The sequence below is a fragment of the Ixodes scapularis genome, unplaced genomic scaffold, assembly GCF_016920785.2.
Source record: "Ixodes scapularis isolate PalLabHiFi unplaced genomic scaffold, ASM1692078v2 PGA_scaffold5__190_contigs__length_132052651, whole genome shotgun sequence".
NCBI classification, from domain to species: domain Eukaryota; kingdom Metazoa; phylum Arthropoda; class Arachnida; order Ixodida; family Ixodidae; genus Ixodes; species Ixodes scapularis.
In genome coordinates this window covers 8970204-8989965 of record NW_024609880.1, presented here as the reverse complement: position 1 = coordinate 8989965, position 19762 = coordinate 8970204, and the positions used below count along the sequence as shown (strand labels likewise).

The 19762-nt window shown below is 44.7% G+C and overlaps 1 protein-coding gene and 1 long non-coding RNA gene across 13 annotated transcripts in view; one reads left to right on the top strand and one right to left on the bottom strand.

Annotated features, from left to right (window-relative positions):
- Positions 1 to 6959, bottom strand: part of LOC115318937 — a 66782-nt gene extending 59823 nt beyond the window's left edge. The window contains exon 1 of the long non-coding RNA XR_006078370.1: positions 6610 to 6959. This is a non-coding gene — a long non-coding RNA (uncharacterized LOC115318937). The remainder of the gene's footprint in view (positions 1 to 6609) is intronic.
- On the top strand, positions 833 to 15172 carry LOC121837959. 12 transcript variants are annotated; one of them, XM_042293894.1, is made up of 6 exons: positions 846 to 1087; positions 2769 to 2864; positions 4815 to 5009; positions 8020 to 8072; positions 9010 to 9132; positions 14929 to 15172. In XM_042293894.1, the coding sequence occupies exons 2-6, from the start codon at positions 2797 to 2799 to the stop codon at positions 15015 to 15017; spliced, it is 528 nt and encodes a 175-aa protein (XP_042149828.1). In that variant the 5' UTR covers positions 846 to 1087; positions 2769 to 2796; the 3' UTR covers positions 15018 to 15172. The 12 variants fall into 12 exon arrangements, 2 of the variants coding, with proteins under 2 accessions (XP_042149828.1, XP_042149827.1); XM_042293893.1 differs by having other exon boundaries at positions 851 to 1087; positions 8974 to 9132; XR_006078366.1 differs by lacking the exon at positions 2769 to 2864 and having other exon boundaries at positions 850 to 1087; positions 8020 to 8068; positions 8974 to 9132.
- The last annotated feature ends 4590 nt before the right edge of the window (positions 15173 to 19762 follow it).

The following is a 19762-nucleotide window of genomic DNA, read 5'->3' as shown; positions in this document are numbered from 1 at the left end:
CTGGAAATTCTAACTATACTCCATCTTAGAAATGTCTGCAGTAAAGACAAAGGCGCAGAGAGGCGCGTGAGCATCGCTCAGTAGTGTGCTTTTGTTTGTACGAGCACTCGTTCATAAGAGGCACTTTCAAAAGCCACGCGCTCGTGCCGGTGCCTTTGTCTTCACTGCAAAAATTTAAAAGTTCTTTTTTTTTTTTTTTCACTTTTTGAAGTAGGTTGGCCGTAGTTTGTTCCCAAAATGACTTTTTGTTTTCTTTTTACACCCTATTTTTAAACGAAGTTTGAAAGTCTCCGCAGGCACACCTGACCGCTACTGTTAATATTCTGCCGCTTTTTAGCTACACAAATTACATTTTGTTTTACATCCAGGGCCAGTGGCGTAGCCAGGGGAATCCCCCCAATACCCCCCAAAAATGTGGCGGTAGGTTGCGGCATACGGACCCCCCCCCCCCCCCCCCCCCCTTTCTAAAAAAAAATTATGTCACCAATGTCCAGGGCTAACAAAATGAAACGCACACAGACACAGACGCACGCACACGCGAGCGCGCAAGCACACACACAGACGCACATTCATGCAGACATGCACACGCACGCACACATACACGCACGCGCACAGGGACGTGGCATACACGCGCGCGCTCCCGCGCACACATGCACACAGACGCATGCACGCCTGCACACACCAGTGTTGCACACGCAATCGCATCCGCAGAGGCACGCACACGGACTCTCGCGTTCACACCTACACACACACACAACGCACGTAAAAAATGCATTTAATTTTTTTAACGTAATCTAAACCCTGAGACAAGGAGAAATAAAATAACGGAGAGGGCAAGTTGTTTTGTCTGTTATTTTGTTTATCATTGTCTCAGGGTTTACTTTCGTTCCTTGATCTTTCAAACCTGCCGGAATCTATACCGAAACTACCTCAAGTATAGTTTCGGTTTCTTTGCATGGGCAGCGCTTTGAAGTAAAACCGGTAAAACCGTTAAACCGGCCGGCCAAGACAATCCATCTTTTCAAAGGCGTCGCAGACTCGCAGTTTCATCTGGACGTGTCGTTTGGACGTGTTGACGGATTTAAAGGTGAGATATTATCTGCAACATTCTTTCGAACACTTGTTATTTGTTCGGGAACCTGGTAAGTGAATATAGAAACCTTTTATTGTTTACATTTGATGGGAGCGACCACATATGTCTGACTGTCTCTTTCGTGGTTTCGCGGATTGCTTTCGCTCTTTAAAAATACCCTGTGCCCAGAGTGCCCTCATTCAATTGCATTCTCACGGCGATATTTTGGGGTTCTTATGGTATCCGCGAGTTTATCGTTAATATTTCATTTTGAAGTTCTGCCGTGGTACTAGCGACATGATAACGGGGTGATCTGCTTTCAACTTCTCAACCTGTACTATCGCGGACAAAATGAGCTGAAACAGCGCTCCGACCTGCGCCGCCCGTCGCCTTGCTCCGCACGCACGGCGCACCCTGAGGCCGAGATAAATTCTCTCTTGCGCTCGCTGCGCCACTGCGCTCTTCCGTCCGTCTGCTAGCGAGACGGCTTGTGCGACAGCGGGCGTGTGCGTGGTAGGGCGGCAAGGGGGGGTGGGGGTGGGGGGGGGGGGGGATGTGCATTGTTGAGGTTGTTCAGGCCACAGTTCAGGCGTTCCGCTCTAGGCAAGGGGTTTTGCGATTCGGCAAAGTCCCTCTCACGCCACGAGGCGGCGTTTTGTTGCCTCCGTCGGATGATTCATGTCCCCATGTGGCGTGTAATTTTTACGGTCACTGTCGTCGTCGCTGCCCTCCTCGGCCTCTTCTCCGTAGCCAAGGGCCTGTGCTATACCGCACTACAACGCGCTTTGCCCTTTATGGTCGATGCTACTGCGTTGTCCCAAGATGTGTTCGACAGTCTCCTCGTCGCCGCCACAGAGCTCGCAGTTTGGATCTTCTCCATAGAGCTCAAATCTGCGTCTCTGGGTCAGTAGGGAGCCCGTTCGAGCCTGGAACAGCAGCGCGCTGGCTCGGTCTCCCTGCTAGTGTGGATAGGGCGCTGGTTCCTTCTTGTGTTTCCTGTACAGTTGGAGGCTGAGTATCCTCTGCATTGTCCTTCTCCAGTCCTCTATTCCGGCCCGTGTCACCACTGCCCGTATTGTCCTCGCCCACTCCTGTTCCGTCGTCACCAGATGTCTTGTTGTGCCCCCACCGTACTTAGAATCTATGGTCTTTATTCTCTTCATCCAGCCTGTCTTGGGCCCCTGATATCGGATGTGGTAGTACATCCTTCTGGCGTAGCTCTCCTGGGGAAGGAACTTTAGTCTGCCCATGTATGCAAGCTTCGACCTGTCCTCTCGTATCTCGTGGGTAGACATCCCATTTCCCCGGTTACCGCTGCGTTTGCTGTGCAGCTCAGCAGCCATCTCCCCAGTCTGTATTGATGTCGATCCAGACACTTTACCACTGTCTCGCTGTATGTAAGCGCATCATTCGCGTAAGTCACTGCTCGGACTGCAAGGGATTTCCATAGTAGCCTCCCAATAGAGTGTCTATTGTATGAGTGCCTGGCGAGATGCCACACCACCCCCTTCAGTTTGTTTGACTTTTTAATTACGTTTTTTTCCTCTTTGGTCAGGTAGTCCTTGCTGTGCGTTATTGTTACACCAAGGTAATTGTAGGCTGTTGTTTTCTGTACTGTTTAGTTTTGTAGGTAAAAGCTGGTGTCCAAATTCACGTTGGAGCCCATCCACTGCGTTCTTCCTGCATTAAATTTCAGGTTGTCCCTCGCTGCCACCCCTGTGCAGATGTCAATCATGTGCTGCATATCGGTTGAGGACTCTGCGAGGAGCACCACATCATTCGCAAAGGCCAGGCATGGGATGCGCGTGTATTCTTCCTGTCTGTCCTTGGTCGTAGTGCTCAAGCCCAACCCTGCCCCTTCCTCCTCCAGATGTTTGAGATGTTTGAGAAGGTCGTTTGTGTACACATTAAACAGTGTTGGCGATAGGGGACGCTCCTGTCTCAGTCCAATACTTATTGGTACTGGTTTTGATTTGTAGTTTTCTAATGTGTACCAGGCCTCGCAACCCCTGTACAAGCTCTTCAGGTGTTCGACACTTTCCTTTTCGAGTCCGCTTTTCTACATCTTATCCCATAATCTTTGGTGTGGTACTGCATCATATGCTTTCTCTAGGTCTAGGAATCCCAGGAACAACTGGTAGTTTTGGATGTTTTTCATTTCTATGGCTTGGGATTAACGTAAATAGGTTATCGCTTGTTCTTCTGTTTTGCCGAAAGCCATTTTGAGCTTCTACGAAAAAGTTGTTTTTATCATACAAGATCTGTAGCCTGTGGTTTATTATGCTTGCAAATAATTTGCAGACTGCTGATTATTGCGATTGGTCAATAGGCATTGAGGTCTTTTGGGTCTGCTTGTTTCCCTTTATATAGGAGCTTTACTCTTGCCTGTTTCCACACTTACGGTATTTCTGTTGACACCAGGCGTTCATTAAAACATGTTCTGAGGTTGTTTGCTGCTTCTTTTTTAATTGCCTTCAGGAACTCGTTCGGAATATCATCTATACCGGTTGCCTTCTTGTTTTTCAGTCGTCTTATTTGCCTCTTCATTTCCCCCGTGGTTATAGGATCTAGTATGGAATGCTTCTGTATTTTGCGTTTTCCCAAAGTTTCTTTTTGACTGTATGTCTCTTCCGGGGTTTGCTTCAGTTTTTTGTTGTTGCTGTAAGAAGTACTCAGTCATCCATTCTTCTATTTCGCATTTTTCTTTCAGGTCTTTGCCCCCTCTTTGCAGCATACGTGTCTGTTCTTTCTTTTTTTCTGCATGCATTGTAGTAATTTGTCTCCAGAATGTCTCGTTAGATTTTTTCCCCTTTTTCAGTATGTCTTCCTCTGTCTTTCTGCAGAACTGTTGAATTTTTGTGGCCACTATACTTTGTTTCACCTTGTGTTGTACCGCAGGAAAGGCTACAAGCGCGAGCTCCTTGCTCAATGGCACACCTCGGCGGCACAAGCTCTCGTGCACCAAGGGCAGCTGCCAACGCTATGAGCTCACACTTCTAGCCTTCGCTGCGGTACAACATGAGGTGAAACGGGGTATAGTGCCTTCACTCGAACTCTTTGTTCTTCAAAACATTCCCACAGGTAGTCTTGGGTGTAGCCTTTTCGTTGTGCCCACCTGTGCTGCCTGTTGATCTCTCGTCTTCCCAATTTCCTCCTTTACCTCCTGTCGAACCAGGGCCTTCGGTTTTATTGTTTCCCTTTCCTGGTTTTTTCCACTTGTTCTTTGGCTGTTTGGGTAATTAGGCTCATTAGTTCTTCATATGTGTTGTCTTTTGTAATTTTTTTCTCCAATTCTGATGCAAATTTTTCTATTTTATGTTCTGCTCCTAGCTTCCAGTGGTTTTCCTGGATGTTTTTATTTTTTTCTGTCTTTGGTTGTTGGTGTTTAGTTTTAGCAGTATTCTGTTATAATTGCTTGCACAGCTGCTTACCTTGCTCTCGTCTATGTGTATAGCATCTAGATGTTTTCTTTGCCTGCCTCGTCGTTTATGAGGATATAGTCAATTGTTGATTTTTGGTTGTTGCGGCTCCAGGTTGTTTTTCCCTTGCATTGTGGCTCCAGGTTAACTATAGTTAAAGGAGGGGGGTTCAACAATTTTATGGTTAAAAGAATTTGCATCTCCTCATTTTTACGCTGTTTATCGTGCCCCGGGGGATAGAGAAACCATTTCCTTCCTTCAAAATGTTGCGATTCCGCTGCATAATTGCAAAGCAAAAGCCGAGCTTTTTCCCCCACTTGCAGCCGCAAGTGGCAGCCGGAGGAACTACGGCTAGAAGATTACGTGACTTCGCTCGGCTCTAAGCTGCAGCCTAACGCCCGCTATTGTCAGCAGAGAGAGGGAGAGGAAGTGTCCTCCGAGACAGCACACGGGAACCCACACGGCACTCCGAAGGACGTCACTAGGAGGGGGACCCGGTGTGACCCTGAAGACTGGAAGTGAGTTGAGGGGTGCCCGAAATGCCAATATTTATCTTTTTTTATGCAACAACTAGGGCACGCTGGAGAAATCGGTTTTCTGTTTGTTACTTCAGAAGTGTCAGAGGGCAACTTCCACAAATTTTTGACCGAAGTCCGGAAATCGTTGCACCCCCCCCCCCCCCTTTATGCTGTGTTTTTTACTAGTTTCCTGAGTTCTGCTGCTTTGCTTTCCCTACCATCCAGTTCTAATATATGGCAGTTAAAGTCACCCACAATCATTATCGGTTCATTTTGGAAGGTTGAGCCAATGTCTTTTGAGATGCAGTCGTAAATTGATTTGTTCCATGCCGGATCTTCATTTGCCGTTGCCGAGTAGGTTGTGCAGATGGCGCCACTTGCCCTCGAGGCTTCCAGCGCTCCCTCAATGGTCTAACCCGAGCGACTGGCAGCAAAGTTACAATACCTGACAAAAGTATTGTATCCTTGTCCCCAACTTTGTCGGTTCTTTATAGAAGGAAATAAAACTAACTGAAAAACCTAAAATTGTAGTCACTTGAATTTTTTTTTTTTCTGTGAAAAGGCATTTTGATAAGTACCGAAGCAGACATCATCTGCTTCTGTCCTCGCGAATGCCAACAGTCGTTTACATGCACTTGCATTAATTGCTTATGTTCAATTTTATTTTATAACCAACTAGCGTTCCTTAAACTGCAGTTAACGCGTGAACAACATAGTCTGGGCCCGTTTGCTCAAAGCGCTAACAGCGGCTAAAGTTTGCCGCAGTACCTAGGAGAGGGATTATTATATCACGTGACTGGCTCGGTAAAGATGCGGGGAAACATGGCGGTGCCCCGGTGAGTGAGTGCCGCTCGCTTTGGAACTAATATGTCGTTGTAGCTTTAATATCGGGCGCGTTAGTCAGCAACAAATGGTGCGGGAGGCTTTCACTTTGCCTTACCTTACTTAAATCGCAAAGCATGAGCAATGACCTCGCCGCATTTTCTTATAGTCTTTTGATTCTGGCCATTACTAAGCCTAAATGAATGCAATAATTGTCGGCATGGCAACGTCTTTGGAGAGCGGATTGCCTTGACTGAATCGGCCGGGTATTGATAGCACACAAAAGCAGACAGCGTCCCATTAGACCTTTTTCTAAACTACCCAAGCATCGAGAACAACGCTGGAAGTGTAATTCTACGGTCCGCGCGCGCTGGCCTTTCTCTTATAAAAGATTCAAAGTAAATAAACATAATAAGGCTTTGACGAACGTGCGTGCAAGGCAAAATTTGTTTTAGACTTTTTGCTTTTGAACAATTACTACTGCAGACGCCAGCACGTGCAATGCCTGTAACTGCACTCGGTGCTTGGGAAATTTAGAAAAAGGTCTATTGGGACGCTGTACAAGCTTGCACAGCGTCTTTGCGGAGCAGAGCCGCTGAGCTGCTTCGCCTAACTACACTTAGCCGCCTAACTCCACAAACAATTTTGTTCTTAATGTCCCTCAAGTCGGGTAAGCAAATGGCAAAATTAAAAGTGTCCTAATGTCACTCTTATTTATTTTGCTTGGGGTACATGTGAACGAATAAAAAAAAATACACCCGTTATGTGGCACACTTACCTTTGGTAATGGAGCATTTCGCATCATTGGTGATTTCCTTCTCTTGCGATTAGAACGTGCAAACACTGTTGAAATGGCAGTCTTCTGCTTCAGCTTCATCCAGCCATCTGCGCGATTTTGCTCAAACTGGGATTCTTGAAAGTGCCTAGAAAAATATAATTTATTTTACCTTATAATGCCCTATAATTAATGTTTACATGCTTAGTTGCTTTATGTACATTAAATCCAGGACACTTATAACTTTCAATTTACTTAGCAGTCACTAGTTTAAACAGGGCTGTCATAACCAGGGCCCCTTAGATGTTGCAGATAGTGAACATGAGAAATGCACATAATTAAAATTAACTTTGCCGTTTTGTTTCATTTAAATTCCATGTGCTCGTATATCTTTATGCAACAAACAAAGATCATAGCTTTAGTGATCGCACCATGCTTATCTTGATTGCAACGAACTAATTATGTCTCACTTTTCTTGAGTTGAGCCAAAGTTTGAACTGCATATATGACCAGATCAATGCTATTGACAGTAATTTATAAATTCATACCGTCTGTAATCGTAGCTATAGATGCGATCACGCAAGGCACAAGTGATCATTTCCATAGTGGAAAGTTTTTGGAATAAATGAAAAGATTCTTACCTCAGAAAGTCGGGAACCAGCTGTTGGCGTCCACGTGTCGCGCTTTATTTTTATTAGCCAGAGTTTCCCTCATTTTTTTCTTTCGGAATAATAAACAACTGAAAGCCGTCATGGCTGCTGTTAGAGCACCCGATGGCGCAGCAACAAATCATTTTTGTCTTTGAAAATAAAAGCTCAGAAAATCAAGGAGCCGGTAAACCTCCAGAGTAGCCTATGCACGCGTACGGGGAATAAGAACAAAAATGGTGGTCAGGAGCGTGTCATGTGCAGCGGGTTCATCGTTGCCACGTGGTTGCTAGGGCCAACGTCAATGCCGTTGGGAGGAGTCAAGGGTCCGCATGGGTTCACCGAGGACAATGGATGGCCAAACTCTCCCCTATCTATGGCTCTGACCCTTGGCAGGTGGAGGCACCATCTGTGAGATGCTGTCACAAACAGCGGCATTCTGTCTGCTGCTTCTCAGGGACGGCGTCTTATAGTCAAAAACAGTTTTCCACCTCTAACTTTTTATTCTGGTAATGATATGCGTTAAAACTTGAGCATCTCGCTTGAATGGCTGCGGCTATGTTCTAACGGAGTTTGAGCTTTCTCCAAAGTCTAGTTTATTTTTGCGGTACAAAAACCAGGGTTCGATTTTTTTCATAGACGTTCTGTACAATAAGCTATTGCACCCTCCTCCTTGCTAAAAGTTCTAGTTAAGGTTGTTTTACTTATTATATGGTGTGTCTCTCTTCATGACATAAACTAAAGTGAAGTCTGAATTTTGTAATAGGTGCCACCCTGACCAGGCTGAAGCTGACATGATTAGCAAGCATCGTAGCGTGAGTTGAGTGAAATGACAGCATATATTGACTACTGTGTGGATGTCCGTGCTTCGTGGCAGTCATACGATAACAGTTGTCTTGACGTCACTTGTGTTGATGGAAGGTTGCCCTATTATGTCATTACGAACTATTATTTATTTTTATTCATTTGGGGAGCTCGTGGGCCATTACAGGGAGTAACTTTGTACAGCATCCTTGTCTAAGGGCTATACCATATTAATTTGCTGTTGTGTTTCCTGTTGGAGGATAATGACTTATTTGCATTGCATTCCAAATCTCACTTTTTAATTACTTCAATAATACTTAGTAGCTGGCATTTGATGTCAGCTTCTGCCACATCAACCCATGACCTTTGATTGTGTGCCAAACACACCACTAAATAAAAATGGCTTCATTATTACGTTTCGTTCCTCCATTGCATAGGATATGGGAATCCCAGCAATTACATTCTCCAACTGTATTTTGTAATACTCACAATTTCAAATTATGTTAACAATTTTATAAACCTCCGAGTCACTCGTTAACTGATCAATTATTTAAATAAATGTCAACTGTTAACCGGTTGCAAGTTTGTAATTAATGCACAGCCCCACACTGCATTACTGTTTGTGTATAATATAAGGAAATGTTGAGTAAACATACAGGTTATTTAAATAACTTTTATGTCTGACCCATTATATTCAGTGTTTTCTAGATAAGTTTGAAGTTATATAAGAGAGTGCTCATCTTAAAATTAAGCCATACCACTGGATGTACACTAGTGTGTGACCTATACATATGTTCCCAGCGAAATGAAAGAAGTCATTTAAGAAGGACTAACCACTTGCTTTGCTGTTTGTCTTGTCTTCTTTTAGGTGCATGGGTGTTTACGTCTAAAAGTGTTAAAGTGAAATTTGCTGCAGGACTGGTTTTCCTGACTCAGCTGGCTTGTCTGGCAGCTTGCAACCTATGGGAACCTGAGGAACTGCATCACAAGAGTGAAAGGGACGCCCACCTAGCACTTCTTCGAGGATGGTGCCTTGAAGAAGGGAGGACTGCGCCTAAAGTGAATGCTATGGCAGGTGGGTCATTACAGTGAACCCCTAGCACAAATAATCCCAAACAAAAAATTATTAACAAATGGGTTAGAAGCAAAGAATGGAAATATGTAAAAAGAGGTGGAGGTGAACACACCATAGCACTGTGCTTTATGTGTCTGTTCTCTTGTGACATTTGCACCGTTTTTTGTTTTTGTCTTAAATGATGGTTTATCATTTAGTCAGTATCAACACTAGTGAACAAAAGTATGCTCTCATCATTCCTATGAATTAACTGTGTGCTTGCAACTTAATCACAAAAATTGTTTATGCTTGTGTCTAGAAATGTAACTCGTAATCTATTAAAGGGACATTGATATGGTGTTTATGCTTGGTGAGGTTTTTGTTTAAACATGACCTACGATATTCCAACTACCCAGAACATTACTTGCGGATCCAAATTTGTTTGTTTCTGCTCAAAAACAGCCATTCTTGAATTGGTTGCTTGCTATCACATTCACTGTCTTTTTCATGGTTATCTGGGGTTTAAACTGTATGTACCAAATATATTCAAAGTTTTGCATCATCTAAGGCACACACGCAACATTAAAAAAAAAAAGAATATGGACCCCATTTTTGTGGTCTCCAAAAGCCAGCAAAACTGCTGATTGAAAAAAAAAATCTTACACAGATCACAGGAAGTACGTATGCATATCATATTCAATACAGTGACGTACTGCGGGCGATGGTGACGCATGATGCACCAACGTTGCGACGGATGAGGGGTCTTTACTTCGGAACGGTCATTTGTGATACCAGCCAATTGATCTTCAAGCGCAGACATTGAGCGTTTGTCGTGCGAAATAATCGCACGACAAACGGTGCACGCAAATTCGTCGTCATCGTCTTTTCGGTTTCGAACTGCAGAGTTTTTTGGCTTTATTAAATATATACGTGGCTGTGTAGTAAAATATTTCCTGGCTAGTCTCTTGACACAAATTAAATCGCTTGGGCGTGTTAGTGTCTCTTTTAGGGCGTGTTAGTGTCTCTTTAAAGAACAAAACCGAGGTGCAAGCTGGCACAGGTTAAACAAGGTGAATCACCCAATACAGTAGTAGGGATTCATGAAGGATGATGCAAACACTGAAGTCTAAAAGAATGGGCTAAAAATAAATAGGCAACCCTGAAGAGGGAGACACAAAGGCACTCTTTACAAATATTATTTTCCTGCTTACAACCACCCTACAAAGGGAATTCGTTCCCGGATATTGCAGCCTTCTACTGTACGCAACCCCGAAGTTCCCCAAGACAACAAATGAAACGAAGCAACCTACGAACCTCTGAATAAATGTGGTTGAAAGAAGAATAGCTTGAGTTTTTAACCTAGGAAGTACAAAAACATCATACACAAGGTCAAGTTTCCAAAAACGGGTGGACATCGAACTTGTTTCTAACGAAAAAATACAGGCAAAAAGCAGTAGCATAGCCAAGAATTTTTTTTTTTTTCTTTTTAGGGGGGGTGGCTGGGATGTCCTTTACTTCGGGTTCGGAGAGGGGTAAGGGGTCAAAATGTTTGTGTATAATATTATAGGGTCGGCTGGATTTCGGGGTGGGGCTGAAGCCCCATAAGCACCCCTCCCCCTCCCTGGCTACGTCCCTGTACGCCTGTTCCACTCAGAGTCGAAACACAGAAAGGGCTTAGTCAACGCATTTCTATGCTTTATCAATATTATTATTATTGATTCTTGCAGTATATGCTTGTAGTCATTCCCTTCGGTCAAAACTATTTCAGCAGGATCCCATAAGGGCGCACAAATATTACATTTATTCAAGTGGTTTTTTTTTGTTGCTTTTCTTGCAGAATTTGTTGCAAAGATTGCATAAAAACAGGGGTCAGTATTTGGAACTGTGAAAACATTTGAGGGAATAATTGTGACCCTTTATGGATCTGTCCTGAAAACGTTTTGACCCAAGAGAATGTCCACAAATTTATACTGAAAGAATCAGTAACAAAATTGAAGCTTGTAACTGTGGTGAATAAGTCTCTCCTATGCTTTGACTGTGAGTGGAAGAACTTTTTTAGCCTATATCTTTTTCCCTAGAACCAGGCTTGATGTCCCTCTCTTTTAGGAAGTTAATGTTGTGTATGGTGCTTTTCTATTTTCTAGGCTATAAGCTCGAGGGTATTCCCTGTTTCTTTGATCACATTTACACAGAGGTTAGTAGGTTGCTTCTTTGTATCTCTGTCCTTGAGTATGTTGGGGGTCGTGCTGAGTCCTGGACAGTGCAAGCTGAAATGTTAGTGCAATGACCGAAATCCACTGCTTGCTGGGCTTCTACAAGAGATGCTGAAATAGCAATAAGAGGCGGTTTGAGGACAAGAGTGCATGGCCACTGCTATGCCACTCTGCCTGTTTCTCATCGTTTAGGAGCACCTCGATTTGAGTCATCTTTATGTTTTGCTATCGCCTAGCCGTGCTTGTTGGCGCCTCAATTATCTGGGCCGGTGGCCTTTGTCCCAGCCCAATAACTTTGTCCTATGACTCAGCAGGCAAACATAATGGTGACTATAAACAATGCCAGGAGCAGCACATCTGCAGCAAGGTGTGCTGTTCTCAACCATGATCAAGCCGAGTCAGGCATCATGCCACTGCAATCTCTTCTGAACGTTATCTTTTATCGCTAGTTGAAGTTTTCTTGTTAAGGCAGTGCCACTGTTGTCAGTCGTCGCTTGGTCATTTCAGCTTCTAGCAACAATGACTGGACTGTAGGGCTGAGCATTGATTATAATTTAAGCCTCATTATAATTGCCATCCCTTAACCGATTATTAATAGATTAATCATTCTCATTCCTTTCCATGCATACTCAAAATTATATATATTTTTGTTTGCCTTCGCTGAATGTTTGATAAACAGTATACAAAATTGATTATGAATCAACTTCAATACATAGTTGACAACAGTTTGAGGACACACTCGCAGTTTATTACTTGAGTTGCATGAGGCAAAGAGGTTTGTTGATATTCATCGGCAAGAGCGGCTTCCTTTGATTGTTCTCGCTGTTCTAAACAGACACTCAATATATGTTAAAGTGGCCAGAGCACATGTAACCCTCTGCACCTTGTCTGGAGTTACAAATCTTGCCCTTACAGTTTATTTTAGGTTAAAATTTCACCTAAACTTTGCCCTTCATATGCATGTACTCGGCCATTTCTTTATGGTAAAAGCATTTAATTTTGATTTTCTTTTGGTTCGTCAAAGTTTTACCGGTTGACCGGATAAACAGAATAATCCAGATTAAAGCAATATTTGATTAATTGGTCGGTTATTCTATCCATTGCCCAGCCGTACTCTTCTATAGAAGGCACTAAAGTCCAGCAAAATATTTTTCTTTTGGAGATGGTTGTAAGTGGAAGTGCACCCATGGAAAGGGTTTCTTAAAATCTCCCTTTATATGTTCTGTTGTGTGCCGCTTAATTAAGAACCTTTCTCTCCATTTAAATTTAGCTGAGGCCCAGTCTTCGGTACATTCATCATAAGAAATTTCTTTTAGAGTGAAACTTCAAGGCAATGTCAAAATTATTGCAAGTTGAAGCAAACCAAAATCACAGAATGAAGTGATGGTTTCCTCTTTTGTTTAGAGAGATCTAATGTTTATCAATATTTTGTTTGAAGGTGCTTTTATGACAAAAGGTGTCGCCAACCTCTGCTCAAGACCATGTGGCTTGCGGCTTTAAAACCCATCACATTCAAGTGTTATTTAAATTTTTATCTTCATCATCATCATTTTCTTGAACCACAACATTATTTAGAGCACCAGTTTTACTAAAAAAACTTCCATTGCCAGAGACTCATGCTCTTATTAATTGTGCAATGACAGTGCAGCCACCAACTGCCATTTCTAGTGAAATAGCGGTCTCTGGTGTAACAAATTAACAATGAACAGTGTGGAATAATGAAAAACAGTCCACTGCTGTTTTTCCAAAATCCAGTGACTTGCTTCTGCAGGCATTTATGGTTTTCCAATGCAGTGTAAATGTGATCAAACCAAAACAGAAGATAGAGATGTGCTGCGTTAATGGTCCCTAGACCTTCCGAGTGGTGATGCTCCTCCTCACCTTTTCCTAGGCAACGAGCGAGAGGACTCTTCACTAACGTAATCCATCTTGGGCTTCTGGTATAACGAAGGCCACTGGGAGGGGCTTGAGGGCAGTCTGCCTCGAGGGGAAGTTGACTTTTTGATTGCTGCTACTTGGGGACTCCAAGATAGATGGACGAGGCTTTTCAGCAGACCTAGGCTATCCAGGAGTTTGGGGTGGGCATGCCCCTCTGTGTTAGGGACGTTTGCGAGTTGCGTTACTTTCCTACATGGCGACAGCCGCCTCCTGTGCATAAGTTACCTGGTGCTCATCTTTTGTGTAAGGTTGCTATTCATGTCACTGAAGGAAGCTTTACACTTCTGGTGTGGCATGTTACTTATTTGGCAGCTAGAAAAGCTGTTGCTTGAAGTCAATGTTCAGGTTCTTGGTTTTTGGAGGACCGGAAATATTTTCTAATACACTCGACTCTCAGTAACTCAAACTCCTGAAAGCCACAGACTTTAATTTGAAATATGAGAAGTTTGAATTATCGGAAATTTATGGAAAAGTGATATGAGGCAAAGTATGAAATTGCTATAGCAATAACTACATATACCAAGCAGTTTTTTATACTATCCTCTGCACAGGCCTATTTAAAAAAGGGCACACATAAAACAATGGTGAGGCTTAAAGCAAATATTAATATTGGCCGAATATTTTCTAATTGAATATAGAATAGTTTCTCAAAGCCTTTTACTACTGTTGTGCCGTGCTTAAACAAAAATTCAGCTTAACTTGTGAAGGTTGTTCCCAACCTTCCCCTTGTCCACTTCTAAGCTCAGTTAGTTTTAATATAACTACATATATGAACTGTGGCCTCTGTAAGTCCAATGCCTACATTGGGGTGGCATGTAAATGACAGATTTCACATAAAATTAAACCTAAACAAACGGCCAGCTATCCTAATCGAAGGAATTTATAAATCTGCTTGCTATATGCAAATATTCTTTCTTTCATCTGGAATTTAATCCCCCTTAGAAAAATCAAAGCACAAATAATGAAAGCAGATTGTCAGAACAGTGCTCCTTGCATAATCGGGATGGGTTAGTCCCATCGAGCATGCTTCTCACCTAGCACCCGTATACTGCGGCAAAGCAATGACCACGAGCTTCGCGTGTATTGCTTTTCCGGAGTACACAGGTGCTCGATGAGAAGCGCACTCAACGGGGCTAACCCTCCGCAATGAACAAATAGTGTGAATGGAGCGAAAACATTGTTTGAATTAAACAGCTTATAGATGCATTAAAATTTAGGGAAAAAACTAAATTTGTAAATTTGTTTGAATTAATGGCAGTACGAAATATCAGAGTTTGAATTATTGCGAGTCCACTGTACTTTTTGTAGTTCAGACAAAACAGTATTTAGTGGCAGCTCTCAATGCAAATAGTAGTGGTTGTATACTTCATATACTTTTTTTCAGGTGCCGTAGTTTCACAGTTTTAGAGGATTTTAAACGATCACATGAAATTGGTAATACAGCACATCATTATGCTGTAACTCGCCTCTGGCAAGCACATTCCAGTGTTACAAGCAGATTATACTTTTTCATGCAGCCATATGAGTGGCAACTCTTCGATTTTCTGCTTGTCTAGTTTGGTAGAAACATTGTTCCAAAATGGTGACATGAAAAGAAGCTATTAGTCTAAATTAAATTTTGTTTGTCTTGATCCTATAAGTGAATTGCTCTCATATCATTTTGCAGGCAATGTGCTGAGGCTTGGGCCATGTGGAACTGGAGGCAGCCAAGTCATCAAAGAAGATAGGACTTCGGCTCATTCAGAAACCATGTGAACTACGGCACAAGAGGCCCAGGGCACCGGAACAGCTGGCTGAATAAACAGCTAAGCCTTTCAAACATTGAAGTGTGTGCTATCCCAAGGGGAGTAGTTTGAAGGGGATTAGAGTTTTAGACCTCAAGGCAAATAAATGTATTTTTTCCTTCCAAAGGTTGGATACTTCTTGAACAGCCCTGATTCAAAAATACGAAAGAGTTATACAAAGAAGGCGGACAGGACAAACATATTTCGAATTTCAACACATTGGTGTCTTTTTTTGCTGGTATAAATTGACTAACCTGGGGACATGCACTTTTAATCTGACAGTGAATCGAACTGATGACCCTTTCTTCCAGTGTCCGTTGAATTCATGATCAGTTAACCAACAGCCTGGCCACCAACACCTTTGAAATTTTTGGACTAGGCAATATATATATCCTTCGGAGACTATATTCTTGTGAAATCGGTAAACTGTTTCTTTGTTGTTTGTTTGCCTAGTAGATAACATACACTGTAAATGACACCAATTTTTTTTGTACGGGGAGACAAGAAACATTGCACATCATTTGTGCCAGACTTCGGAGGTGGTTGTTGGAAAGCTAGTGCAACTGCAATTTAGCCTAGACTTTGATTATCATGAGCAATTGCAACTAGGTAGGTTTTTGTCAATCTTTTTTCTTTTTGCACAGCGAAGCAGCAGGTGCTGTAACATGAAGGTTCAATAAGAATGGGTGCGTCATATGATGTTCAGATCACAAAGACCTCTATCTGGATGCCTCCTAGCTGATCCACCCCAGTGCCTTGAGTGCATTACAGTGATGCCTAGAGCTTGAGTATTGTTGCCTGCAACATGATGAACCTACAAACACAAACATCTGTTCTCGCATGTTATTTTGCCTTTAGATTGGGGAGAAAACTGCCGTCTGCTATACCTTTAGTGGCAATGAAAATGCCACAGCTAGCATTATTTGCCCCATGGCCGAGGTGAAAATGACCTTCGGCTATGCCTTTTCTGGCCAGGCAAATGTCACATTGTTTTTTGCTCAATGGCCGAGGTGAAAACAAAGCCAGGCTAATGCCGCGTCGGTAATTTCTCCATGGCCAGGCTGAAAACGACCCTCGGATATACCTTTGTGGCCTAGCAGATGCCGGCCCTCATTCTTTGCTCAATAGCCGAGAAGAAATCAAGGCCTCGGTGGCCTAGCAAATGCCGGCCCTCGGTCTTTGCTTAATGGCCGAGGTGAAATCAAGGCCTCGGTGGCCTAGCACATGCCGGCCCTTGTTTTTTGCCCAATGGCCGAGGTGAAAACGAGACCTCGGTTATACATCTGTGGCCAGGCTAATGCCGCGTCGGTATTTGCTCCGTGGCCAGGCTGAAAACGACGCTCGGATATACCTTTGTGGCCTAGCAGATGCCGGCCCTCGTTCTTTGCTCAATGGCCGAGATGAAATCAAGGCCTCGGTGGCCTAGCAAATGCCGGCCCTCGGTCTTTGCTTAATGGCCGAGGTGAAATCAAGGCCTCGGTGGCCTAGCACATGCCGGCCCTTGTGTTTTGCCCAATGGCCGAGGTGAAAACGAGACCTCGGTTATACATCTGTGGCCAGGCTAATGCCGCGTCGGTATTTGCTCCATGGCCAGGCTGAAAACGACCCTTGGATACACCTTTGTGGCCTAGCAGATGCCGGCCCTCGTTCTTTGCTCAATGGCCGAGGTGAAAACGAGGCCTCGGTGGCCTAGCAAATGCCGGCCCTCGGTCTTTGCTTAATGGCCGAGGTGAAATCAAGGCCTCGGTGGCCTAGCAAATGCCGGTCCTTGTTTTTTGCCCAATGGCCGAGGTGAAAACGAGACCTCGGTGGCCTGGCAAATGCCGGCCCTCGTGTTTTTGCCCTGTGGCCGAGGTGAAAACAAGGCCTTGGCAACTGGGCAAATGCCGGGCTAGGCCCTTCCTTGGTGGCCAACATGTAAAAAAATACCTTGGATGGCCGAGAGTTTGCCGAGCACTGCCCTTTGCCAATGGCCGAGCTGAATTCGAGGCATCGGTGGCCTGGCTTTTGCCGACCATGGTTTTTGGTTGTCCACCGAGGATTTGCCGGTGGCCGACCAAATTGATCGTTGGCCTAGCAATGGCCGAGGCATGGCCGATGATTTTAGAAAATTCTGTGCTACTTGGGTGTCCACCGTTTCCCCCGGCTGCTGGACGCGCCGGTGAAACTGCGCCGACTCGTACACCTCGTTCAGGGGGTGGACGAAATGGGCCGTAAACTTCCCTACGACCACCTTGTAGTCATTAGGAGCGTCGCCGAGGCCGAAAGTCGCAAGAAGAGGACGAGCTTCCGGCCCCATGCAATAAAGAAGTGTGCGGACCTGAACTTCTCCCGACGCCTGTCGAAGCCCGGAAGCGAAGGCGTAGTCCTCGAAAAGGCTTAGCCACGTCGGTCAGGAACCGGCGTTTTCGAAGTCGAAGCGGTCTGGCTGATGCAGAGAAAGGCCCTGCCATGAAGGCTTGACACCGTCCCCTTCGCCGTCAGGCATGGCAGCGAGCAGGACGGCGGCGAGCAGGAACACGGCGGTCGAAAGCCGGGCGACGGGCGAGCGAACTACGCAGTTACGGCGGAGACGATTCATGCCAAGGCGATGCATACTTCGTTAGGCATAACTTTAGGCACTGCAAACACCATGTGGAGACCATGCAGGGTAAGAAGAAGGTTCGTCTGAACACGTTCGTGCCAGAACCAGAAGTGACTTTATTCTTTCGTAAATAACGGCAATCACGTACGCGAGGGTTGCGCCCTCTACACCTCCTTCAACTTGGATTTCAGATTCGCTTCGGAGGCTAAGTATGGTGAAATACCGTATTTACGCGATTGTACGTTAACTCCGTTGTAAGTCGACCTCCCCCCCCCCCCCCCAATTGCACATAAAAATAAATAAATTTAGATGCGCATTTTACTGAGAGCACGTGAGAACGGCAAAGTATCTGTTTGGGATGCCGAGCCTGCAACACGCGATCGATGCCTTCTGGCGTGCTGCTCACATGCACGCGCGAGATGCATGAGATGCCCAGGCGTTATCGAAACTAGGAAGTTCATGCTGGAGGCGGGACAACTGAATCAGCTCCCTGTCGTTCTCACTCCATCCGTGACTAGACTATGACTCGTCCGCACTGGTGATGTCAGTACCGTCATCGTCACTGCTACGTTCTCGAAGCACGTCATCGGCGTCATCTAACGAAATCTTGCACTTCGCAAATGATCAACCGCATCTTCCGCGCTTGCTCGGTGATCACGTTGGACGTCACGGGTAGGGACTGATTGCACACTTTTGCGCCGTATGTTCAAGCCTGACCTCCAACTCCGGAAGGCATCCCTCACCTATCGAGACTTTGGACTGCGGAAGCCTCTTTGTTTGCCGTCACATCCCGTGCCACTGCAGACTCTACTGGAGCATCACCCGCTCCGACGGGCCGAACTTGCGTCCACCAGCGCACTTGGTTGCTTCTGAGTGCAAAATGGCTATAAACGAGCACCGAAACCCTAAACTCCCCGGATCAAGCGTGTCAATACAAACTAAACATAGCGCTCCAGCATGATCTCGACACTATCAAACGATGTGCGACCGTGAATCGCTCGAAAAACTGCGAAGGGAAGCCGCGGGGTGAATGGGCCGTGAGGCTGTTCCAGCGGCCTTCGGAGTTGCCAGAGTGGCTCTTACAAGAAGTGCCACCACCCCCTGGGAGTCGGGCACGCTATGCGCGGTTCGCCGTATATTCGGGTTATTTGCTAATCGCTATCAATCATACTCGTTCGCGCAAATAAAACAATAATTAATTTCTTAAATGAGCGCACAGACTAGTGCAGTGCTAGAGGTACAACCGGCTGAACTCGTAACAAGCCGAGGTGTTCATGATATCGCGATTGTTTCGTTTTTGCGGGCGGTGGAATGCTTTGGTTCGAATATAAGTCGACTCCCCCACTCCAGATTTTTAAAAATTGAAAAAAAGGGTCGACCTACATTCGTGTAAATATGATATATCGGCGTGAAATAAAGCAGAGCACTTCTAAAAGCTTCCACTGTTTATAATAACTAATGAAACAGCTGTTAAAAACCTTACTGATAGGGTTCTTAAAAGATTCCACAAAAGTATTAGTGTTTCAAATGGCGAAGTTTTGTTTGTGTGGACAACTGTTTATATTAATTTTGAGAAGATATCTTGTTTGTTTAGAAAGCCCCCTGTCGAAACCTTTTGGCTTTGTCTCTCTACCAACATTTGGTTTTCACGAAGTCACGCTACTCAGTGGTTCTCAAAGGTGGGTCTGCAGAACCCTTGGACTGCACGAAGGCATTTTGGGCTTCCACGAAGCTCTGGCATGCAATGTTTAGCCTTGGCTCATTCACAATTCCGGAAACCTCAAAACCTGCAGAAGTGCACCTGCTTTCACTCTTCCCCCGATTTTCTTCTTCACAGACGTGGTCCTGTTACCCCTACCCCCCGCTGCATGGGCTCCTCATTGCCTCCGCCAGTCCAAAAGGGGTCCGCGATCACTGATCTCTATTGTAGTAGGGTGGATCGCACATCAGGTGCCCATCGGCGGCACCACCAGCGGCTCTTGCTTGACACCAGGCAATACACGCAAGTCCATGGAAAAACACGAAAGTAGGAATACTGAAGCTTGTATCCGGTGCTCGAAGGCGAGTATTTGTCAAGTGTTCGAACGCCGATTAAAATAATAAAACATGCTGTAGCACCACCTACTATGCCG